This window comes from Osmerus mordax, chromosome 16 (assembly GCF_038355195.1).
Source record: "Osmerus mordax isolate fOsmMor3 chromosome 16, fOsmMor3.pri, whole genome shotgun sequence".
NCBI classification, from domain to species: domain Eukaryota; kingdom Metazoa; phylum Chordata; class Actinopteri; order Osmeriformes; family Osmeridae; genus Osmerus; species Osmerus mordax.
In genome coordinates, this window is record NC_090065.1 from 6,087,846 (window position 1) to 6,112,096 (window position 24,251).

Here is a 24,251-nt window from a genome sequence, read left to right on the forward strand (position 1 = left end):
TTGTCCTCTACAGCTGCAGTGTCTGTAAAGATATCTTCTACCAGCCAGCTCAAGTTAACCTTGGAATTATAAGGTGTGCTGTTACTCACCACCCAGAACTGATACACTTTTGAACTAGGAACCTTCTGTTCGTTAAGGGTCCAACCATGAGCTAGTCCCAAATGTTCACTCAAACACCCAGTGGGTTTCACAAGACTACCGTATTTGACCCAAGGCAGTTTTATCTCTACAATTCTTTATGGATGATTAAGTGGGTTATTTAGGCTGCAAGGCCAACAAACACCTCACACACCTAGCGTAGATAACCTTGTCGCAAGCACGCCCACTCCACACATGAACACATACACAGTTATTTATTTTATCCACAAGCACAAGGTTATTTTGTGAAGTATATGTGGGTAAGAAGATTCTCAGACAGTCAATAATCCACCCAACACTCTGTTTATTGGGGGCGATGGTGTATACTGTGGGGCCATGGGGGTCAAGAAGAGACAAGACATTGAAGGCGGTTTTATAAAAGCAATATAAAGTAACAAAAGATTTATCTTCTTGAAAGGTAATCTAAATGTAAATTATATATAAAAAGTCGTTCGAAAACATAAAGACCCACACGTACGTTCATAACATTGTTTAAAAAGCTGTTAGCAATCATAAGATGCCCTTATTTGCACTTGGCGGTTTCCAACTCATATCATCATCATTGTTATTATCTACAGTACAATCTAACAACGTTTTGATTGATCCAAAACTAGATTGGAGTCAGAATACTTGGTGTGATCCAGAATTGAGAAACACAACCGAGGCATTCTGCCAGTCTCCATCCCCTGGATGTTCCTGTGAGAGATCAATGAAAAAGGATCAATTTGTCATTTCAACCACTTACCCATTGTTTTGTTTGGGTTTGACTGTGAAGTAGAGATGCAATCAACATCTTTAGGGGCAGACACAGACACCAAACTGAAGGACTTACACTGAGTCTTGCTTTGATTTCCATGGCCCGTCTTTGTCTCTGTGTCTTCCCTGGGAATGAGACAGAGAGTGTCATGGTTACCAAAAGTATAATTAAGTGTGTCCAAAAGCTGTTTCCCCTTCCACATAAGAAATATTGAGGTAGTCAGGACAGAGGGAACAGAACAGGCCTTCCTTACTGTAGTGGTTCCACAACTTATAGGACAACATCACCAGGGCCACCAGGATCACTATGACAGCACACACCATCAGAGGAGATTCCATGAAGTGCCTACAACACAGCCACAACTCAGAGGAAGACCCCAACAAACACAACAGACTGAGAGGCAATAGTTATCAGGGGGTTTGGAATAGTGTGGAGAACACATCAAGTGTTATTTGGAGAAGCCATGTGAGTATCAGATGCATAACTGTATTTGCTCAACATTGTCACTGAATATGTACCTCTGATAGTCCCAGTCCTTAGCGATGGGTTTGGGTGGGGGAACATATGTATACTGAGAGGTTGACTGGGGCTGGCTGGTAGGGGATGTCTTCACAGACACTGCAGCTGTAGAGGAGCTTCCCATGGCTCTCCAAGCTATCATGTGGGACATTCACCACATTGAATTCGCAACAAGCGCAAAATACCATCGTGAAAACAGAATTTTACTGATTCACTTCATAAACAGCAACTTTTAAATCCAATCTTACACATACTGGTGGTTACTCGAGGGGTGACCATGATGTGAACAGACATCTGTTGCTGTGCAGCAGCACACCAGTACCAGCCAGAGTCTCTCTTCTGCAGGTTCTTGAGGGTGACGGAGAAACTTCCTTTCTTGTCGTCACTGATCACCACCAACTTGTCCTCGTAGATCCCGGACTCAGCATCTGTCACCAGACACGAGCTCCAGTCCCCACTTCGGCACCACTTCTTCTCACTGTCTCTGTTACAACACCAAGACAGCGACTGGGTGTGGATATCACGGTACATGTGCTGATGTTAAACCAAATAGTAGCCAAAATATATCTCAGATTTGGTGTACAATTTGGTATATGTATTATATATACAAAAACTGACACCAAATTGTAGTTTTTCTGTAGAGAACAATTTACTGTCAACACTAAAGTACTACAATGAAAGTAAAGCTGCATTACCTGTATTTGTCACTGTACTGACATTCAACAGTGACACTGGTCCCTTCCTCCCCACTCAACCTGCTGTTGACCACTGACATACCTGTACAACCAAGCCAATGCTTTCAAAACACACCAGCACACATTTTGGCCTACACCAATGCAAGAAATTCCAACTAGAAGTACTTTTTCTGATAAGTGATTTGCTATGGTGTCATAGTTATACTTAACCCGAAACAACTTGTTAGGGTCCAATTACTCACCATGAACAACATCGACATGCAGGGAGGCCGCAACATCAGCGCTCCATATGCCTCCCACCTCCACCCCGCACCAGTACCACCCAGAGTCGTCGTCCTTCAGCTCCCTCATGGTCACAGTGAACACAAGCTGAACTGGGTCATCAAATATGGCCACCTGCTCTTCAGAGGCAGAGGACCGAGGGGTGTCTGTGCGGGCCAGGCTAGTGCAGATCTCCCTCATTCGACCCCTGCACCAGTATTTGACATAACCGGCATACTGGGGTTCATAGTGGCAGGGGATAGTGACGGAACGGCCCCCAAGCACGGCCAGGTCTCCCACAGTGGTTATGCATAGAGAGACTACCGGAGGGGAAGAGGGGAAAAAAACAGGTATTAATAAACTGAATTTGAATCATGTGGTTGATTTTTCAGATATGAGCTAATGCAGGTCAAATATAGCATAGTTGCGTATGCCTTTTCTATAATAAAGGAAGGGAACAGAGTGTTGGTCAATCTAAGGGGCCCTGGGTAACACTGGAGGAACTTCTGGTTTCGTTTTCTTTAAATATAATTTTTTTGCACTTGCACATGCCATCATTTTTAATAGGTTAAACAAAACGATACACGGACAAAAATACAATACTTAATTCTGATTAGCTAGATTGACAATAAAAACCTTACATTGTTTTATACAGCCTCCTTTTAGAAGACTTTAATATAGTTTTACACATAAAAGTTTCAAAACAAACGATACTTGACCCATCCAAGACATACAGGCTATACATTCCATATCAGTTATCATTGTTTTTGATTATGTCCTTGCTGGATGGTGGAGAGAGGGCCTTGGAAAGAGAATAAACTCGTCTGCCGCTGAAAATGTGAGCATTTCACTGAACTTTGGCAAACTTTTTGTGTGGGAGAGATGAGTGGGAAAAGACAACATAGTACAAGGTTTTCCAGAACATATATGGCGCTTTAAAATCGACCTATCCAAACATCATGTTCTTCATCAATCGTGTGTAATGACAGAACAACAAAGGTCTGCTGAAGTCGTGCACATTCTCACCTGAATATAAAGACCTGACTTGTCTGGTGTCTAAATAAGTATCCCGCAAAACAAAACATTCTTAAAATATAACATCGAAACTTCGTCTCATCCTACCTGGAAGACACGAGAGCAGGGCTAGAATAAAGGATAGATGCATGTTCCAGTGTCAGAAGTTGCGGTTCAATTTGAAGTTGGTCTTCTCTAGTCTGAGGGACACTGCGTTCCGCAATCCACTATTTCCCTCGAGTCACATGACCATAGAAGATGGAATCCAGATGTTGAGCATGTTACCAGCTCGGTGGATGATGACTGATAGCCTACATACGAAATACAAACCCCTAGCGGTTGCCCAGGCTGGTTCAACTCCGGCTGTCCATACAATTCCTCATGTCTTGCTTGGACTCATGTCAATTTGTCAAAGTTGTCATGACTAGTGCATATATATCTCAACATTTGCTTCTAGTTTTAATGATTTCATTATTGAAGATTTTGTAACATTACAATGTGTCATTCAAAAAAAGGTTTTGTGGTTAAATAGCTGAATAGTATGAGTTTGGAAACTGGATGTAATTCTTCTTACTTGGGCACATTTGCAAACAGTTACCTACCTTGGCAACTTCCACATATTCAACTGGGACAGTACATAGCAGTGTTCGATATTCCTAAATTTTGCGGGTATAAGGGAAAGCGATTCTAGATGTGTTTAAATAGTGCTTAAGAGCCAAACTGACTGCCCAAACAACGTATATACAATAGTTGTTATTTACTTGACTAATCCAGTCCATCAGTTGAGAAAGTAGGTGAAACATCCAAAATATATTTTCACAGTATTATGTTCAACTTGAAATCTCTCAGCTGGTGCATGTTTAACACATATTTAGTAATTTAGTCACATATCTCAAAAGATACCACATAAAACAACCAAGAACACAATATTCTGTTTATTTTATTTGAGCCTGTCTCACGTGCAAAAGGGGAATGCTTAACAGATTGGAAAAAGTAATAAAAAAAACATCTCTACACATCAGTAGGAAAGATTTGTAGTTTCACTTTCTGCCACTTTTGCATCTAATTACAGGGTGGGGGTGGGATCAATTAAGCAAATTATTGGCACAGTTGAAGAGGAGCTCCAATGTCTTGAATGGTGATCTTCTGGAAATGTACTTTCATCTGTAAGAAAATGAAATGGTTTTATGATTGAAACAAACACTCGGGTTATGGTTACATTGCCTTTCCTTTTCATGAATCAACAGAACTGTGAGCAATGCAGTGTCTACACTACCTCTACACAAACCTGCTGAATGGGGCCAGGTGGACTGGTTTTCTTGGGTTCATCAACCAATGAAATTCATCACAACAAGATGAAGCACGGTGTGAGCAAATAGGAAGTCAGCGAATGCCCTCTCTGGGGAGACGGACAGGAAGTCCCCTTTGTTCTGAGGGTTGATCTGGATACGCAGACACACTGAGGAAGAACGGGCAGACAGAGTAAATACAATGCAACACCATTAATATTGCTAACATATAGAATAATTGTTAACAGCATTATAAAATAGATACAGGACTGTGGACTTTGAGTATAAAACGTACATCTATGTTGTGTAGTACCCAATTATGTAATGATAAGGAAATTATTGTATTTGGCATATTTTAGAGATTGCCAGAGCTGTGTGCAATAAACTTGAGACACCTGTCAGCTAAATCATTCAGTGTTATGTGGGCTGAAACAAATGAATGCAGTATGTGAATCGAAGGAAGGTTACAACACATAATAATTTGTCCCTCTAGCAAAGTCACCGAACATTGTTGATTGACTTCAAGCAAGGCCAAGCCAACTACCTTGCTACTATCCTCTACAATCGGCGCTAGCTTAGCATCCAGCCTGCAGCGACCTCTTCAATGCCCCATTCAAAAAGGACAAAAATATCACAACATGCATATGTAATGAGTGCCAAATGAAAGTTGAATATAGCTACATTACCTGCGAGAATGAAAGATCCGACGCACGATATGAAGCCTGACAAAAAGCTGTTAAATGGGAAGGTCCCGACAAGCAGACAGTACAGGAACTGCAAGGCTCCTGTGAGTAAGATGTACAGGAGATATGAGTCTACTACTTTCAGCTTATTCGGCGTGGTCGTGGTGTACTCTTCCAAGAACCGAGAGACAACCGATAGAACTGAATTAGACATGACTTCGTTTTGGTTTAGCTAGCTAGATTACAATTAGCTAACCGATGTAGTTAAATTGTGCTCTTTTCCTTGTTAGAATGAAATGACGTGTCCACCCCGCAAGGAAGTTGACGGAAGATCCTGTGTGTTACATAGAATACAGTCCGAATTTCATCCTGGTTGAAGTCAGCTGATCTGGGAGCGAACTTGTTACACAACTCCACTATAGCCCAAAAGGAGATGTTCAGCATTACACAAATCCTGCTACTGTACCTCAAAGCGTGATAACCGATGTGTTACTATTGACGTATGTTTCGCTATTATAGTTTGTATTTAGTTATCGGAGTATGTCATGGTATGGATTCGACTACAGCTCAAATGCAAAACGAGACTGAGACAGAGTAAGTACGATGATGGTTATAAAACCAATTTACCCTCCAGCAGTCACCCAGTTAGCCTACTGCTTCGGAAAATCTTATTTGAGTTAGAATATCAGACATTTTATACAACCCAAAATTGTCTTTTGGTCTGTAAATAATGTTTTCAATCATTATTTATATGAATATAACAGCTACATATTGTGGCGTGTTATAAGAACATTGGAATTCAGTGGAACTTATTTTTTTGTGACATGCATCAGCCACTCTAGGGTCGCATGACATTAGCAACTAGTTACTGAAAATGTATCGTATTTGTGTGTTCATTCAAGAACAGTGCACCAGTGACATACTGAGGGAGCCAGTTATTGTGAGTGACACAGCACTTTTTGCATCGCGTGTGAAGTATACAAGTGCATGGTTGTACTTATACTGCCCCCTTCAGAGCTAATTAGGCGTATTACCGTAATTAATAGTACGTATGGTAGCTCATACACGGTGTGATTAGCTCACTATAACCCCAGTTCTTCTCTTAAATATTGATCCAATATGGTCCTTCACCAGTGGTTGACAACAACTTGGTCTAACTGTTCCATTGTGTGTGAAAGTTGTATGTAGAATGAATCACAAGCCGGTATTCAAATGTGCTTGCCTTGTATGATAAGTAAGAGAGCATTCATGTTCAAACTTTCTCGCCGACCTTTACCCTATTATCCCAGCTTGCTCTGCATTGCATCTGCAGCATTCATCTTACAGCCATAATAATAATGTCATATTCTTATTATTATTTCTGCCACCGCCGGTGTGTGAATGTGTGAATGAGAGGCAAATATGTAAGCGCTTTGGGTGCCACTAAGGTACAAAAATAGCGCAATATAAATGCAGTCCATTTATTTTCTCTCCCCGCCTGTCTCACCCTCCCTTTTGTCTTCTCTCATTTTCTGTGTGTGTCTTCTCTCTGTGTCCTCTCTCTCCAGGCAGAACTCAGGGTGGGCTTGGTGGCCCTCCTGGCGTCCCACCTCCATGTCCCTCCTGAAGAGCACAGAGGCCAAGATCCTTGCCTGTAAATACGTTTCTCCTCGTTTTCTACAACAAATATTCATGTAGCAACTGCAGTTCACTGAACAATAGTCTCTGTTATAAATGTGACATGTGTCTGTAGGATCACTGACAATTGTCCGAACATATTGTTAACACTCTTTTCTAGTGAAATCCCAAACCATGCTTGTTAGGATTGATGCATTGTTTGATAGCCGAGTTTATACAGATGGACACTGTGTGGACTTAAGGTTGTTTACGTTTGTTTTGGTCTGTCCTGTATAGGTATTCAAAATGATGTGTGGGCCAGGTTTGTGACCTTACCCAACCAGAACAGGATATGGACCCTCACAGTAACTAACAAGACAATCCGCAAACCAGTTGAGCAAGGTATTCTTAACAGCTGCTGAAAGGATGAAGCCCTCATTGATGTTTAGTCAAATGCAAGTGTTAAATCAGTAGTAAGTGTTTCCTGGTCTCCCCCAGCTCATAAGACTCCAATAGTGATGGTCCATGGGTTTGGTGGAGGTGTGGGCCTGTGGATCAGGAACTTGGATGCCCTGAGCCGGTCCCGGCCGGTCTATGCCTTCGACCTCCTGGGCTTCGGCCGCAGCTCACGGCCCTCCTTCCAGTCTGACGCCACGCTGGCAGAGGAGCAGTTTGTTGAATCCATAGAGCAATGGAGGCAAAGCGTAGGCCTGGAGAACATGATCCTGCTGGGCCACAGCCTGGGGGGATACCTGGTCACCTCCTATGCTCTGCAGTACCCCTCCAGGTGAGTGGTCGAGGTTCATCTTCATCACTGAGGGTGAAAGGATCTTTGTGGATGATCGCCATGCTGTAGAGGAGATGCACACTGGCTTCTTGCTGTGTTACATACTGTAATACAATGACTGAGAGATCTTTTGTCGGTCTGCCTTTGTCAGGGTGAGTCACCTGATCCTGGTGGATCCTTGGGGTCTTCCTGAACGACCCCCGCCTGAAGAGCAGAGCCAAGCGGGACAGGGGTCAGAGGTCAAGAGGCCAGCCCCCCCTCGCTGGGTGAAGGCTGTTGCCTCTGTCTTCTCTCTGTTCAACCCTCTTGCAGTTATCAGAGCTGCTGGGCCATGGGGTGAGAGATATATTGAGGAGAATGTATTGCTACGCTATCCAGGATCAAGAAATGTTTCTTGTTTCTGCTTTTTATTAGCATTTTGCTTTCCCCTCCTATTAATCTGGTCTTTTCTCTATCTATTTTTGATTGTTTCCTCAGGTCCGGGCTTGGTGAATAGATTCCGTCCAGACTTCAAGAGGAAATTTGAGGACATGTTCAACGATGACACTATGACTGAGTACATCTACCACTGTAACGCCCAGACCCCTAGGTAAAGACCCCCACTTCAAGCGGCTCCTTATTATACTGGATCTGAACACGCGTACACACAGAATACATATTCTTTCTCCCTTTTCACCCCTGCCCTGTGTCTCAGTGGGGAAGTGGGTTTCAGAGCGATGTCGGGGTCTCTAGGCTGGGCCAAGGAGCCCATGCTGCAGAGGGTCCACCTGCTGCCCCCCTCCCTGTTTGTCAGCATGCTGTACGGATCACGCTCCTGGATGGACAGCTCTTCTGGGGACAAGATGGTCCAGATCAGGGGCCAGAGCCACACTCGCGTAGTGGTGAGTATGGGACATGAGTTATCAAGTGGATTATTATATCTGTTTTGAGTATTGAATACAAATAATATGAAGGAGACTGTAAGTTTGGGGCGCATTAATACCTTGTACCTCATATATATTGTTTTGTCTATCTCTCCTCAGTTGGTGAATGACGCTTCTCATCACATCTATGCTGATCAACCCGAAGAGTTCAACAAATTGGTCCAGAATATTTGTGACTCCATAGACTGAGTACGGTTGTGTGTGTGTGTGTGTGTGTGTGTGTGTGTGTGTGTGTGTGTGTGTGTGTGTGTGTGTGTGTGTGTGTGTGTGTGTAAATGGTTAGACTGAATGTGGGATCTTGTTTGATTTTGTTTTGCACATGGTATCGGCCAAAAGTAGTTTCAGTGCTACCGTTACACAACCTACATGAGTTGGGTTTGGAAGATGGAACTCTTTAAGTGACTATATTTTTGACTGTAGTTGGTATTCTACAGCTCTGCACTGAAAGATCTGTACACCTCGACATTAAGCTCTTATTCAGATAGCCTTTTATTACATTGTATACAACACATGGTCAGTTAGGGAAACTAACAGCCTGTTTTTTTAATATAATTGTGTTGTTATTGCATTAATCAGATGTTTAATTATATGCTACAATCAGTATGCAATATGGGTTTGGGGATAAAACATTATTGTGAGGTATACATATATGTGTATAAGGCCAATGCCATCAAAGCATGCTTTGATCATGTGCCTTGGTTTGTCATTAATAATAAATACATGATTGTTACATATTTTCTGTCTCTACCTGTAATCTGTCTAGTTCCTTTTGACAGTTATGTTTTGCATATTATACTACAGGTATTATGCCACATAGTTGGATGCTGTGTATGGCACTGGATTTATGTTCCTGACCACTAGAGGGCAGTAAAACTACATACATTTTGGAGTGCATGCAGATCATTTGACGTCTGATTTAGACATCTTACCATACTAACTACAAACTCACATGATCCTACACGCAATCCTACAATTTATTGAACAAACACGCTTAATAGGGTGACTGGTTGGTGCTTGTGAAATCAAAGATGTTGTATATCATTTCTATGCTCCCTTGATGTATATAAGGATAGGCTACACGTAAAGGAACATTAGGTTAATGTTCTGAATGAAGGTACTGTACTGAAGAAAGAATTTTGCAGGTAGGTACAAGCCCCAGGTAAATGGATTACCAGTATGTCATCTTTTTACATTGACGTTTTTACACCTTATTGGCCAGTAGGGGCTTGTCTGTTCCCTAGGTTACATCATGTAAATCACTCAGGACTTTTTTCACACTGTATTTCTTTTAGTAACAACACAACCATTAGAATACAAAACATCAATATGTAGATAAATTAGTAATAAAATATAATAAAACTAGTTAATAGTTTTCTCATTTTCTCATTCTATTTTAATTATAGAAGTTATTAAATGTTGTTCTTAAATCAAGAATAAAGAAAAGTTAAAAAAAGACAATGGTAATTTACCATTATGCATAAATTATGATAGCATTTTAGAACACTTGACAAGTACACCTTAATACTGACACTCTTAATCTTACAACACTGATAAACAGGACATTCAAATACTATGTACGCATTCGTCTTATTTGATAAAACTTAATTAAGGTTATCTTCATTTAAGCCATGTAAGAACATTTTGTCAACATATTAGTCTACCTTCAAATGTTTGGTCAGGCTACAGACATTCAAAAACATATACATTTTAAGAACACAGTTGAATATAACAGCTAATAGGTATCAATACAATCAACAGCACCGTTAATCATTGATTCTTTTTCAGAGGATTACAGTAAGAAAGCACAGTTCTGTTTTAGAGCAAGGCACAAAAACGACAAATGTCATGTTCCCAGTTGCTATAGAAACACACATTTTCTTTTTCACCCAAAATCAGTTAAAAGTTTCTCTGAGGATTTATTATAAAATCCCCACTGACTTAGACTACAGTACGCCACTCACATTGTTCTGTCAAACACCAGAAACAACAGATGCAAGTCATGGTGTACAGACTAAAGTCAATTTCCTTGTCATCATCACCCTTCCTGTCATGATTGTTTTAGGCACGGACTGAAGTAAAGGGTTAATACCACTATGAGGAACAATCTACACAGACCGACAGATGGACGGACGGACATACAGCATCAAATCGACTGCCTCCTCTTGCTGCTTACTGGGCCTGCACGAGGATGTCGGCCACACCATGCACCTGGGTGAGCTGTCTGCAGTCTAGAGAGGCCACCAGCTTCTTGAGGCCAGGCTGGTTGGGGATGAAGTGCTCAGTCACCGTAACTGTGGCCAAGCCTCCCACATCACTGATGAGGGAGAGGGGTCAGAGATAAGTCACTTTTTTTTATCCACTAACTAGTAAGGTTAAAATATGCAGTTGTAACATGTGGGAGAAGAAAAGAAACAAAAAGATCAGCCAAAGAAAGAAAGATCAGGATGGAGAGATGGTAGGATAGTGCCATAGCTGTCTCACCCCACGATGACCTCGTGACCCTTCTGCAGGCCCAGCCCCTCCACGCGGAACACCACGCCCTTCAACGTACGAGGCAGCGGATTGGTGAACGTGATCTTGGCAGACATCGTCTTACCCACCGTGGCTTCTCCAATAGGCTGAGAGAACAAAGATAAGAGCACGACTTTTACTACTTGTATGTCACATTTCGTGTGATTTGGCTGTGGTGCCAAACATCTGAAATGACTGCTGTTGCATGAAATGGATATGTAGAAATAGGCATAGGAGAACATGATGCAGAAGTGCACCCAATTCTTACATATGTTTGATGTGAAATCCTACTGACTAGGCTAATGCTGATGCTAACTGACCTTGATCTCGAGGTCGGGGGTGCGGAGTCTGAAGCTGGTCTGTGTAGCCAGCACCTGCTGAGTCTCGGCGACCCGTCCAGACAAGGTCAGCATCAGGGCAGCCTGGTCGACTAGCTGGTCCTGGTAAAGCTGGTAGGGCAACACCCAATCAATGCTCTGCTCTGTAAAGAGATGTGAAGGTTCAGAACACTGTATACTCTGACCATCATCATGATCATCGTCATCATAACGGTCACCGCCAACGCTAACCTTCGTTCGGGTTAAGTTTCACGGGCAATTGATCCTTCTTCACGGTTCCCTTCAGCACGCCGGTGTAGTACATGACTGCCACCTGGCTGTGGAGGGTGGTATTCCGGGGTTGAGAGCTCATGTTCTTCACCTTGATAATTAGCTTGGCGTCAGATCCCATGCGTGGCCCCTCCCCCTCCATCTCCACCATCAGACTCACATCCTCCGCCCTCGGGGAGGAGTAGGTGTCAGGCTTGCTGCCGTAGCGACTGGCTGTCTCCACGGTAATACGCTCCTCTTCAGAGTCTTCAGCGTGTTTGTACAGGTGTGTGATGTCGTATCGTTCGTCGGATCCCACGGCTTTGGTGCTGATGCAGTGTCCCACGGCTTTCTTCTCGCTGTGGATCTGGGTGAAGGTGCCATTTAGGTTCCTCTGCCAGTAGATCTTATCACTGTTCACCTGTCGAGGAGGCAGACACACCCGCACACAAACACCCATTCCAACACAAACACACACATTCCAACACAAACACACACATTCCAACACAAACAAGATAAACAGGGTGAGGTTTGCCTAACAATGATGGCTGGAGATGACATGAGGCTAAGTTGATAATAGATACTTATCCTTAACAAAGTTCAGAGAAAACATTCTATTCAGTATGCGGGTAATTCCAGTAAGAACTGCAGGCACAGCCCTGACACAGCAAGCACCATGCTTCAGCCAAGTAAGCTGCAAAGAACTACCGACAAAATCCAAACAGACAAGTCCGAGCTCCTACAGTAGAGACCCACGTCACTCACCTCAGCAAAGACGAAGGGCGTGTCGTGCTTGAGGTAGACCTGGCCGGTGCGGATGGCGGTGACGGAGGCGGGCCCACAGCGGAAGGTGCCCTGGCTGGTCTCCTGGGGGGTGGAGTCCACGGCCTGCCAGCCACCCATGCCTGGGGGGAGGTCAGGTCTGGCCATCCAACAGTCATTCCACACATGGAAGTTCCTGTAGAGACGGGGTGGGGAGGGGTGAAAATGCTGCCTGGAGGAAGATTTGTGGGGAGGTAGATCTGGAGCTGGGTATTTAGAGCAAAGGGTTTGAATAGCAAACCAAAATATCTCAATGCGTGGCCTAGACTGAAGACTAGATGCCTATTTGCATGTGCTCATAAGGTCTGGAGTTTTTCTTGACGGGCAACCAATTATTGTCGATGATAAGGAGAAGTGTTCTGATTGTGACTTGTTATATTAGTATCGTACCAGACAGAGTCAGAGTTGAGGAAGTCCAGTGACTCCATGTTCTCATCAAAGAAGACGTCTGTTGTTAGGGAGACATCAGTGTCGTGGGCTGACTGGAAGTTGGTCACACTGCGGGATGGTATGCCTAGACACCTGAGCACTGAGTCAGGAGGAGAGTGGGGCGAGAGGGGAGGAGGGGAGGACAGATTGGTGATTTATTCATTCTTATCTCCAACCAATAGAAAGGAGTGAGATGAGAGGCCTGCAGGGCCCAGTGTTTGCCAGAGGGACAGCAACATGTGTTTCTATCTGAGACTAAACTGGCAGGTATGTGAGGAATGCTGCCAGGGTATTCTGAAGAGATATGAGCTCTGAGGCTCTATAGAAGGTCCACCAATGTGCTGGGGTCAGCCTGTGTGCGTGTGTGTGTGTGTGTGTGTGTGTGAGGGTTAGGGTTATGGCTGTCCTGCATGAATGAAGTTGTTCTGTTCCACAAGACACCGCTAATAAGAAAAGCATAATGAACTTATTGGATAGCACACACTCACTCTCAAGAATGGCACACACACACACACAATCATGACACAATCACACACACGGAAAACGCATGACACACCAATCCAGAGAGACTTTCCCACACACCTCAAACAACTTCCACAGCATTACGGTATTACAGACACACATACCTGTGGTTGTGACTCCAGAGAAGACCCAGCACTGCCCGTATTTCACTGGATTTCCCCCCTCCTTGTGGTACTTCCTCAGGATGTCCACACTCCCACTCCAGGCAGTTGGGGAAACTCCGTCAGCATAGTCCCCTGACCAGTTCCCTTCCAGAACCCCAAAGTCATCCTGGGCGTTGATCTGCAGAACAGAAGAAACCAGAGATAACACCAGCCTACGATTCGAAACATAGCTTGGGCTTCTCCTTCCTTTGTTTGAAGTCCAGTAATCACATCCACCCACAGCATGGTCTAAATGACAACATGAAAGACTGGAAAAGTCAATGGAAACGGTCAAAAAGACCAGCTAGAGGAGCATGAGGACTGACCATGGCAGATATGACTCGGACCACGTTGACTGCATCTGCTTTGCCGGAGGGGGCCATGCCACTCTTCTCCAGGATAAAGAGACAGGCCTCCAGGATTCCTTCTTGACTCTGAGCCACATACAGAGACAGTTCCAGATGAGGTCATCAAAATGCTCCTGGGGCTTTACCCACATTTGATATCATTTGATATTTGCTCTCTCTTTCTCGGTGTGAGGTGGTGTACCTGTCCGAAGTTCCATGTGCGAGCGCCTATCTGGTTCTCAGTGCCGTAGTAGATCCTTCCTGTATCATTGAGCACATACTCCTTCCTCTCCGCCTCGTCATCCATGAACACTGTGTCATCTGAAAGGACACAAATAATGAGATACATGTACCTGAAAGCATACACACTTACTGAACATGAGCACGCTCAGATGCTCAGATGCTTGGGACTTTACCCAATACAGCATCAAGCTGACTCAATCTGGATTCATTCTCATTGTAGTCACAGTTGCACTTTCCATGCAACTTATTGTGAAATCATGCTTCCTTTTAAACAACGTATGTTAAAGGGCAGGAATGTCTTAAGCAACACAATTCCCGGAATGTACAGTGACCCCTTGCTGAGATTGGCTTGCTATGACGATGTCACACATTTCCTCTAAATGTGTGACATCGTCATAGCAAGCCAATCTCAGCAAGGGGTGGGAATAGTCTGAAAATCTGTTTCAGTTTTTTGTCTGTCTGTATATTCTTTACGGACACATGGTCATGATTATCAGTGAAACACTGTTAGACAGAGGCCAGCTGTAGGGGGGATTAGGGGAGGGGGATAGAGGTCAAATGATATACTGGGAAGGAGTAGTTGTGATGGGACAGGGGAGAAAGTGGAAGGAAGAGGGACGTGAGGAATGCACAGAGGAAGGAAGGAGGGAGAGAGAGACAGAGAGAGAGAGATAGATAGATAGAGAGAGAGAGAGAGAGAGAGAGAGAGAGCGAGAGAGAGAGAGAGAGAGAGAGAGAGAGAGAGAGAGAGAGAGAGAGAGAGGAAAGTTATGGTTAGAACATGAAGGGAGGGGTTAAAACATGCAGAGAGGAGGGTGTGTAGAGTTTTCACAGGAAAAAGGGATGAGAATTAAAGTTCCTGACAGGATTCAGCAGCTGAGATAGCTGGCTGGGTCTACATTCTGACGAAACGTCTCTGGAATGCGGGGAAAGAGAGGGCCGCAATCAGAGGAAAGGAGGAAGAGACAGAGAAAGGAGTCGGCGGGTTAAAGAAAGAAAGGGAGAAAAGAGAGAGGAGGAGAAGATTGCCACCAGCTGCAGGATTACAGTCATATAGCCCTAAGGCGGTTTGTACAGTAATTGTGGATTTCTTACTTTTATGAGAAGGAAGGAAAGATTGCGAGAGGGAAGGGAGATTTGACTTGCTGCCAATACAACACACAACCAAGAACAGACTGTACTGCAGCAACATGTACTCTATTAAACCAACCTTCCCTGCAGTCCTCCAACGTAAGCATGTTTGAATCAATACAATGACAGAATTGTTTCATTTATCAATCCATGTAAAGCCAAATATTCACCCCTCAAACCATTGCTGTCAGCACAACCTAGAACACTTGAGAGTGGAGACACACAGACACACAAGCATCCCAACTAAATAGTTGGTACCACACTGACTAAAGAGTAACACTACTGTTGTGCAGTCAGAGAACCAAACCCTCTGGCCAGACAGGGTCAGGTTGTGACTATCTGACAGACAGCCACACATTACTGGGCAGTGAACGTGGCTTGCCACCTAGGTGCAAAGCTACTCTTGCAGCTATATGAGCAAGCCGCAGTCTAAGCAAAGTCACATATGCAGAGTCCCATGCTCTGGCAGATTGATCCTGTGCGTAGTTACTATTATGTTTCTACAAGATGTTGGTGGAATGTTGTTAGAGGACAGAACATTAGATAACAATTCATACCACACTTTTTTTTTTAATGTGTCAGTCTGTGTCTATCCGTGCGTGCAAACGTGTGTGCAATGTGCATCTGTCTGCCTGACTCTCTACCTTCCCTCCATGCCTCTCCACCCTCACTCCATCCTTCTCCACCTTCCTCCCATCCCTCCACCCTCCCTCCATCCTTCTCCACCTTCCTCCCATCCCTCCACCCTCCCTCCATCCTTCTCCACCTTCCTCCCATCCCTCCACCCTTCCTCCATGCTCACCTTCACACCAGGGATTGAACAGCATGACGATCTGCTTGTTGGAGTCATGGGTGGTGGCTGCCTCTTCATTCTTCAGGCTCGTTGTCACTGCAAGCCCATAAAGGCCAATCACAGCCTTTGGTGATGAGTTGACGGACAGCTTAACCCTGTTCCCATTCTGCTCCACAATCTTGGCCTCCCAACAGTCATCCTGCAGCTCTTCCACCAATGGGATGATGACATGGGTGCCCTTGGAAACCAGGGGGAGGGGCCCTGTGGGAGATCAATGTTACATTACAGTTGCAATAACTTTGACAAACATAACGCCATACACATTAGTTACATTAACTATAAATGCACTACTATTTACTGGAACCGTGTATTATGATCCAGGATAGTTACTTACGTATGTTACTCTTTGAAGCACAGTTGACAGATGACAGTGGTGTTATGGTTTCTTTATCAAAGTCAAACAACAATAATGTGGCTTATCTGATTGACACTGTGCCATGCCAATCTATCTAGGGATTTTACACATCCAGACATACAAAGTAAAAACAGTGCAGGTTGCTTGTAAGGTGGTGAAGAAGCACAGAGATTTAACAGATGTACTTGGCTCACACACATACACACAAATACACACTAGTCCCAGGTCCCATTCTTCAAATAGCCATGTGAATGACTATTTATACAGTGAGTGAATGAGTGTGTGTGTGTGTGTTTGTGTGTTCGTGCCAGCGTGCTTGTGTGGAAGGTGGGGGTCGGGGCATGAATGTGAGGGTGTAAACATTTTGTGAGTGTGTATTAGTGTATCAATGCGTATCTGGGTATTTGTGTGAGTTAACTTCAACAAAACTGTAGTATTCCAACAGACTGGTCTGAGATAGATAGAATAACAGCCAACTGCTAAACTACTGTGGGAGGCATGAGATAAACCACGTTATACACACTACTCTATTTTATAGTCTGTTACCACAGAATGTGACAGATCCACCACTGAGGGTTAACCACAAATCCCTACTTTTATTTTATTTTTCCATTCAGCAGAATGTGCTCTAAGTAAACAGAGAAGGCATGATAGACTATAAAATACAAATGACAATCTTTTATTTATTTTCATTTACCATGGCTCTGGAGAGTATTCGTGTGTGTAACCATGTCTATGACAGGCATCAAAAAATGCCAGTTTTAAATAGGATATCAATCAGATCTTTTTATGAATGATTGGTAATAATGTTAATACCATACTGTAGAGCTCGTAAAATCAAGTTCAATGAAGCTTTGTAAGATATTCTTTAGGCACACATTTTTGTCAATATCGTCTAATGCTCAACAAAATAGTTTCTACTGGTTTTGTTCTGGGCTGCAGGGTTTTAGAGCGCTCCCTTTAGAGGCCCCATCTACCATGAGCTAAGAGGAGAGTAGAGTTTATCAAGATAGCATTGTTTCATCTGACCTCAAGTCAATTCCACCCCCCTTCCCCTGCCAATCCCACCCCTTGCTGAAAGGAAATAGATCAAAATATGCTCAGCCTGTTTGCAGAGGAATAGAGAGCACTGCCCATAGTACTGTAGCCTCCATCTGAAGCTACACTCTATATTCCCTTTACTGACCATCACAGGTTATGCTAATATGAGTAGGCAGATCCAGAAATCTGGGAAAATTTATTGTTATATTCTTGAAAGGACTAAAGGAGAACTGCAAAAGGAAATTAAATGAATATGATACAGATGGGAGAGGATAATCACAGTTGAGTACATTCTAGACCATAACTGTGGGATTGGGTATCCCACAGATATATTCTAGAACTGTTATCGTCTAGAACTGAGTCCATGTCAGCTTTCTCACCAACCAGTTCCTTCTCCTCCTTCAGACCCTTAATTTCTAAAGGAGTTGGGGAACACAATAACAACTTTGTCTGTGTGTGGCATAGTAAGACTGAAGGCCTGAATGCCTGGAGTCATAAATATCCTTAATGGGCTCTGCTGGTCTCTTCCACTGTGGAGCTAATTAATCCTGGTGGTACTGGGAAAACCTGTCTTCCTGTAACAAAGGACTTCACCTTCTCCCATAACTGTCAGAAAATGTGTCTGGGGTGAGGCTTGATATGTGCGTGTGTAGGGTGTGTGTGCGCACTCCCTCCAAATATGTTAGATATGTTCATGATCTCCCTGTTTCACAGCTGCTTATGTTCCCTCCCTCCACCCGGAGAGTGTGGGCCAGCTGGCTGTTATATGTCTGTTACAGTACTCAACAGAGGAAGGGACAGGATCTCGCTCTGGATAAGAGCGTCTGCTAAACGACTAAATGTAATCTCAAGGATCAGGATCCAACTATGCAGTACCCGACACAACACAACAAACACCTACTGTTTCAACCAAAACTGACCATCTCCCCAGACCGTACCCCTTCACACACACACACACACACACACACACATGCGCACAAATGCAGATGTCTCACCAGTTCTGAGATCCAGGTGGAGCTTGTCTGTGTTGTGGTTGAAGGGTCGGGTGAGGTCCAGCTCCATCTGGAAGGTCTGGCCACGGCGGATGATCAGATCACTGCTGTGGAACAGGTCAGTGTGATGCTCACGACGGTTTGGACCAGTCTTAGTGCTCAGGAGGTCCACTGAGCGGACGGACAACTTCAACTCTGAGAGAGAGAGAGAGAGAGAGAGAGAGAGAGAGAGAGAGAGAGAGAGAGAGGGAGAGAGAGAGAGAGAGAGAGAGAGAGAGGGAGAGAGAGAGAGAGAGAGAGAGAGAGGGAGAGAGAGAGAGAGAGAGAGAGAGAGAGAGAGAGAGAGAGAGAGAGAGAGAGAGAATGAGAGAGAGAGAGAGACACACAGAGAGAGTCAGTCGATATAGGGCCAATTATTCTCCTTCAGAAATTTGGTGCTTCCTCAAAAGCAAAAGAAGAAGCCTACTTACCGCCCAGTTCATTGTCTCCAGCGTGGGGCTGGGGGGGGGTCCGGGGTCGGCAGGGGGGGCTTCTCACCATCAACCGTCACCACTGTGTCTGTGGTGTCATCAGAGGTCTGTCGTCGACAGCAGCACGGGGCACATCTTATGGAACCACCTGCTGCAGGCCCCCTCTTCTTCATGCTTAGGCCCTGCGTCCTTGTCCCGGGCAGGATCATCCACGCTGGGGGGCAACGCCATGGAAACGCCCCCACATCCGAACCATCTCTAGCTGTCAACCGTTCGCCTGGCATTCTGAAAGAAAGGAATGGATGGAGAGAGAGAGAGAGACAGAGGAGAGAGAGAGAGAGAGAGAGAGAGAGAGAGAGAGAGAGAGAGAGAGAGAGAGAGAGAGAGAGAGAGAGAGAGAGAGAGAGAGAGAGAGAGAGAGAGAGAGAGAGAGAGAGAGAGGGAAAGTTATGGTTAGAACAGTTATGGTTAAAGAGTGGGGCTGAGAGGACGGTGTGGTGTAGGGGTGGTAGAAAGTAAGAGATAAAGATACACAGTTCAACTTGAGGGTGGGGTGTTTTGAGAGGTGTGACCTTTTGTTCACACCTCTCTCCCTCTCAGAGAGAGAGAGAGAGAGAGAGAGAGAGAGAGAGAGAGAGAGAGTGAGAGAGAGAGAGAGAGAGAGAGAGAGAGAGAGAGAGAGAGAGGGAGAGAAGCAGACAGTCAGTTGATGAGTTGCTAAACTATGTAACAAAATATGAGCATTATTAGGTGCACAATGGCCTGTGTTTGCAATTTGACCAGACAGCAACTTTTCTTCAAGATGGTAACAGAATTCCACATTCTCAATTCCACATTTTTCTACTACTCAATAGTCACTGTGTTTTCTTCATTCTCCCCCCCTCATTTCCTTCCTAGGTCCCTGAGACCAGCATCCACATTGTCTCATGTTTTCTTAAAAATGTTTCCCACAATTACTGCATTCCCCAAGTGCTCTTTCCACAACCTTGTGCTTCTCCAAAAGCATGCTGGGAGTGTTCAATTTTCGTCCCCAAAAACCAAACAGCTGTAGACCCTATCACACACCCCTCCCTGCTTATGCGGCAGTCTGGAACTCATCATCTCCACCCACTACAGCTGCCTAGGTTTCTGTGTGTGTAAGTGTGTGTGTGTGTGTGTGTGTGTGTGCAGTCTGTAGGACCTTTGGAGCACCCTGGATTCCTGCTCTCTAAACATATATGTGGGTTCAGGGTCAAATGTCAAAAGAGGCCAGGGCTCAGGATGCATGGTAAGGGAAGTGCCGAACCCCCATCCTGGGTCTTCATCTGTACCGGCTTCCTCAGTCTCTAATAATAAAACTAAGCCAAAAGTATTATTAAATGAAGGAGAAGTTAGTTTGTGCTTTGTCTTCTTTGGTAAACACTTTACTTCATGTTGTGAAGCTGCAGTAATAAACGTAACCAAGGAGGAAAGTACTGCCGTAAACATTCTTTACACTCAAGGGTATAGTTTCATGAAGTTATCCAGCTGATACTGAGTGAACTAAACAATGTGTGTGTGTGTATGTGTATTTGTGTGTTCTTGTCTTCAAAACCTAGCTCATCAGACGCCCTTCCCTGGACTTTCTCACATTACTCTTTTATTAAATTATTATTATTAAATGCTCTCAACCCTGTAGGTGTACCCAGCCTTAAACATTGTCACACGTTAACATGCTAGCAAAATATTGTGTCATTATGACATAAAAACAACATTTAACATATATTTCCCGTTTTCCCTTCACTATATTGTGAAATGTACAAGATCAAATATCTTACTACCCTAACATTTGGTAGTTAACCTTCTGTTACCTCACACACTCATCAAGGAGTGTTCTTCCAAACCACTTCCCCATCTCCCCATTCTCTCTGTCACAGTATTCCTTGTGTTCACTCATGTCTCTTCCCAATCAGCAAATATTGCAGTCTTCCCTCCCCTCCCAAACACTCTCTTCCACTACAAGAGGGTTTGTCTTGGCAACTTTGCTAACATTTCTGGAATGCAAACTTGACACTAAGATAAAGAACTTAGATGGCATTCAGTTGACTTTCCCAATAAAAAATACTCCTACTTTTAATAGTATGTCTGGTCTAGGCTTGGTCACATAAAACACCCATATAGTAAAGTCATGAAAATAATTGCCAGATGTGTATGACGTCAGTACCTTTATTTAATGAAATGTGTGTACTTAACAAAATAATTGTAAAAGCAAAGAGAACAGGACAGGAGCAGGAGAATTAGAGATTGACATAAAATTGACATAAGAACTCAAATAAATTTTCTCTGTGATAAGCAGGTCATATCGTTATACGTTGTTTGAGGTAATAGCCTATGTGTTTAATTTTGAGAACCCCTAATTGAGCCTGGTAGCATTCGTCCACACACACACACACACACACACACACCATACACTTGTTTTGATACAACCCGTGGCTGTTAATGTGATAACATTATTGGCTATGTATTTACTTTGTCAAATCTATTTCATCAACGATTAATGCAACAATTGTAGCCTCATTTTACACCTACGGTGATTTCACATTAAGAAAAAATGTTTACAACTACGGCGTTTTCACACTAACAAAATATCAAGGCGTTGAAACATTCGGTTGATGTTGTACACTATATAAGTGAAGAAATCAGATCCTTACCTTTTACTGTGCGTCTCTCGCTTTGGGTCACTTACGGCTTGAAAACTTGAGGAACACTTATGAAGGATTCAGAGACTGTTGACGTCAGGCTACTGTGTAGTTTAAACTGTGTGTAAAATTGTCTCAATGCACGCACCTTTTTGGATGAGGTTTTATATTAGGTTGAGCAATGTAGCCTGTACTTGACACGCCCTCTCTCTCTCTCCGTCCCAGTCCCTCAGTTTTTAAATACACTCTAGAAGACCGTCCATAAAAGCGCATGCGTGCTTTTAGGCGATTCGCGTGAGTTCAGCATGACAAAATTGTCCAACCTCCCGCATGTTATCTGTGGCACAACACCAAGCAAGTCCGGAAAGAGAGAGAGGGAATGCGAGAGAGAGAGATAGAGTGAGAGTGAGAGTGAGAGTGAGAGAGAGAGAGAGAGAGAGAGAGAGAGAGAGAGAGAGAGAGAGAGAGAGAGAGAGAGAGAGAGAGAGAGAGAGAGAGAGAGAGAGAGAGAGAGAGAGAGAGAGGACTGAGAGGAAGGTGTGGTGTAGTGGTGGTAGAAAGTAAGAGACAAAGATACACAGTTCAACTTAAAGGTGGGGTGTTTTGAGAGGTGTGACCTTGTGTTCACCCTTCATCCTAGATAACCCCCAAACCATCTCCACGCATGAACTCACACCCTGTTGCATTCCAAGAATGTACGTTAGTAACTTCCCTGAAAAACTTTCTGTTCTCTATGACTACACCCACTTGGTGGTAGCACACTGAAGGGGCAGCAAGCAGAGTGTGCTGGGGACAGATCCTCTTTTATAGCCTCACGAGGAGGGCCAGTCATAATGAACATAATGGTTGAGTGAATGGAGAACAACGCATTCTTAACAAATATGTGTTAAACATTTTAGATACCACAGATACCACATGGTGTATGGTATATGAAGCATGCTGAACAAGATGTACAGATTTGTCCGTGGTTATGTCCAGAGTCTTGTGTCATGAAAGTTTCTGAATGAAAGACACCCGATGACATGACTGTTTCTATCATGTTTCCTACGCAGCTAGTCTATGGAAAGGAAAGTGTGACTGGGAAGGCCTGTGGTTTGCAGCATCCTTCGGCAGTACCAAACAGACGTCAGATCACACCTTGTCTAAACCTGTCCTGGCCTTACCTGTTATCACATTCAGGTTAAACTGTTATTAATAAGGGTGTGATCTGAGTTTCACTGAAAGAAAGGTGTCTTAAGATTACAAAACATCAAGACATCAAGCCTCTATTGAATGCATTGTCATCCACCCTGTCCACTCTGTCTGGCAGTACAACGGTACTTAGGAATGGTTCGCTTGACCCCATGTTAGTTTCCTCAAGGATCACAATGACTCTTGCTCAGAGACTTGTTGCTCTTGTGGTTAGTGGTAACTGATTTAAATGTTTTGTACTCGCTGTGATATATTGTTTTTATTATTGTTGCTTGTTTTTTTCCACAGGTAAACTTGCACGTATAGCGGTTCATGTTGTTTAATTGTAACTTGTTTAACTACATTTACATTTAGTCATTTAGCAGACGCTCTTATCCAGAGCGACTTACAGTAAGTACAGGGACATTCCCCCGAGGCAAGTAGAGTGAAGTGTCTTGCCCAAGGACACAGCGTCAGTTGGCATGACCAGGAATCGAACTGGCAACCTTCGGATTACTAGCCCGATTCTCTCACCGCTCAGCCACCTGACTCCCTAACTACATGCTCTTATGGTTCTTTCCTTTGGCACTTACTTTGGTTGTTCACAATGTGTGCTTCATGTTTTGGCTACTCGCAATGTTTTGTGGCTATCTTGTTGTTATGATCAGTGACCTATGCACTTTGTAAAGCGCTCTCTTGGAAGTCGCTTTGGATAAAAGTGTCTGCTAAATGAATAAATGTAAATGTAAATGTCCAGACCCATGCAGCTGTGGTAAGCTGAAGAGCAGGTGTCACCTGTCTGTTAGTAAGCTAACTGAGTTATTCTGACTTCTACAAAAACCGATGGGGATTGCTGGCAGAAATATTAGAATATATGAATAAATGTTCATTGAACCCTTCCTGTGTTTGAAGAGACAAGATTTCTGTCCAGATCTCGAGGGAATACATTTCATTACTTCCCCGTAGGCTACCTGTATGCTTCTCATCATAAACCATCGTGCAAATCATTGCAGCTCAAGCCACTGGAAGCTTGTTGGTTTTAAATTATATGGAGGAGTGCACAAAATAGGAGTAAAGTCACATGTGAGAAACTCTGATGGAAATAACCATAACTCCACTGTCGTGTAAACATCTGTTACAGCTGGAGTAAGTGGGTGAGAGATGATTAGAGGCAGAAAAAAGACCGTGGATTTTTGGGGGGGAATATGGCCATTTTAACAGTAGTAGACATTGATTGAACAGGACTTTTGAAATTGTGAACCGCTATTAAACAGAAAAGTAGCCTATTGTTTTATTTTTAGGTGTGAATAACTACC

At 43.7% G+C, this 24,251-nt stretch overlaps 4 protein-coding genes across 7 annotated transcripts; 1 reads left to right on the plus strand and 3 right to left on the minus strand.

Annotated features, from left to right (window-relative positions):
• Positions 1–420: 420 nt before the first annotated feature.
• On the minus strand, positions 421–3,581 carry pigr (polymeric immunoglobulin receptor). 2 transcript variants are annotated; one of them, XM_067253938.1, is made up of 8 exons: positions 3,493–3,581; positions 2,352–2,690; positions 2,110–2,191; positions 1,669–1,898; positions 1,414–1,549; positions 1,149–1,240; positions 971–1,020; positions 421–834 (listed from the first exon to the last, which is right to left on the minus strand). In XM_067253938.1, the coding sequence occupies exons 1-8, from the start codon at positions 3,533–3,535 to the stop codon at positions 760–762; spliced, it is 1,047 nt and encodes a 348-aa protein (XP_067110039.1). In that variant the 5' UTR covers positions 3,536–3,581; the 3' UTR covers positions 421–759. The 2 variants fall into 2 exon arrangements, with proteins under 2 accessions (XP_067110039.1, XP_067110038.1); XM_067253937.1 differs by having other exon boundaries at positions 1,663–1,898.
• Positions 3,582–4,304: 723 nt separating this feature from the next.
• Positions 4,305–5,691, minus strand: dad1 (defender against cell death 1). Of its 2 annotated transcripts, none has more exons than XR_010878749.1 (3): positions 5,360–5,677; positions 4,661–4,843; positions 4,305–4,548 (listed from the first exon to the last, which is right to left on the minus strand). XR_010878749.1 is itself a non-coding variant. In XM_067253939.1 (3 exons), the coding sequence occupies exons 1-2, from the start codon at positions 5,568–5,570 to the stop codon at positions 4,713–4,715; spliced, it is 342 nt and encodes a 113-aa protein (XP_067110040.1). In that variant the 5' UTR covers positions 5,571–5,691; the 3' UTR covers positions 4,305–4,548; positions 4,673–4,712. The 2 variants fall into 2 exon arrangements, 1 of the variants encoding a protein (XP_067110040.1); XM_067253939.1 differs by having other exon boundaries at positions 4,673–4,843; positions 5,360–5,691.
• Positions 5,692–5,762: 71 nt separating this feature from the next.
• On the plus strand, positions 5,763–9,387 carry abhd4 (abhydrolase domain containing 4, N-acyl phospholipase B). 2 transcript variants are annotated; one of them, XM_067253936.1, is made up of 10 exons: positions 5,788–5,950; positions 6,259–6,296; positions 6,904–6,989; positions 7,250–7,354; positions 7,451–7,739; positions 7,891–8,075; positions 8,217–8,328; positions 8,434–8,620; positions 8,762–8,899; positions 8,946–9,386. In XM_067253936.1, exons 3-9 carry the CDS (start codon positions 6,950–6,952, stop codon positions 8,849–8,851), a joined length of 1,008 nt encoding a protein of 335 aa, XP_067110037.1. In that variant the 5' UTR covers positions 5,788–5,950; positions 6,259–6,296; positions 6,904–6,949; the 3' UTR covers positions 8,852–8,899; positions 8,946–9,386. The 2 variants fall into 2 exon arrangements, with proteins under 2 accessions (XP_067110036.1, XP_067110037.1); XM_067253935.1 differs by lacking the exon at positions 6,259–6,296 and having other exon boundaries at positions 5,763–5,950; positions 8,946–9,387.
• An 8-nt stretch (positions 9,388–9,395) lies between these two features.
• Positions 9,396–19,392, minus strand: tgm1l1 (transglutaminase 1 like 1). Its single transcript, XM_067253934.1, is given in 15 exon segments — positions 9,396–10,976; positions 11,144–11,280; positions 11,494–11,654; positions 11,743–12,181; positions 12,526–12,718; positions 12,973–13,111; positions 13,638–13,815; positions 14,003–14,110; positions 14,226–14,344; positions 16,200–16,451; positions 18,642–18,833; positions 19,109–19,145; positions 19,147–19,236; positions 19,238–19,339; positions 19,342–19,392. Coding segments are annotated over 15 exon segments (2,343 nt in total). The 3' UTR covers positions 9,396–10,831.
• Positions 19,393–24,251: the final 4,859 nt, after the last annotated feature.

Excerpts from the sequence above, each read along its gene's own strand:
- dad1 (XM_067253939.1), bottom strand. The coding sequence starts at position 5,570 with ATGTCTAATTCAGTTCTATCGGTTGTCTCTCGGTTCTTGGAAGAGTAC. Across the intron at positions 4,844-5,359 it reads CGGATCTTTCATTCTCGCAG|TGTGTCTGCGTATCCAGATC; the intron begins GTAATGTAGCTA and ends GTTCTTCCTCAG.
- abhd4 (XM_067253935.1), top strand. The coding sequence starts at position 5,859 with ATGTTTCGCTATTATAGTTTGTATTTAGTTATCGGAGTATGTCATGGT. Across the intron at positions 7,355-7,450 it reads CCGCAAACCAGTTGAGCAAG|CTCATAAGACTCCAATAGTG; the intron begins GTATTCTTAACA and ends GGTCTCCCCCAG. Across the intron at positions 8,076-8,216 it reads CAGAGCTGCTGGGCCATGGG|GTCCGGGCTTGGTGAATAGA; the intron begins GTGAGAGATATA and ends TTGTTTCCTCAG.
- pigr (XM_067253937.1), bottom strand. The coding sequence starts at position 3,535 with ATGCATCTATCCTTTATTCTAGCCCTGCTCTCGTGTCTTCCAG. Across the intron at positions 1,241-1,413 it reads AAGGACTGGGACTATCAGAG|GCACTTCATGGAATCTCCTC; the intron begins GTACATATTCAG and ends GCTGTGTTGTAG. Across the intron at positions 1,021-1,148 it reads TAAGTTGTGGAACCACTACA|GGAAGACACAGAGACAAAGA; the intron begins GTAAGGAAGGCC and ends TCTCATTCCCAG.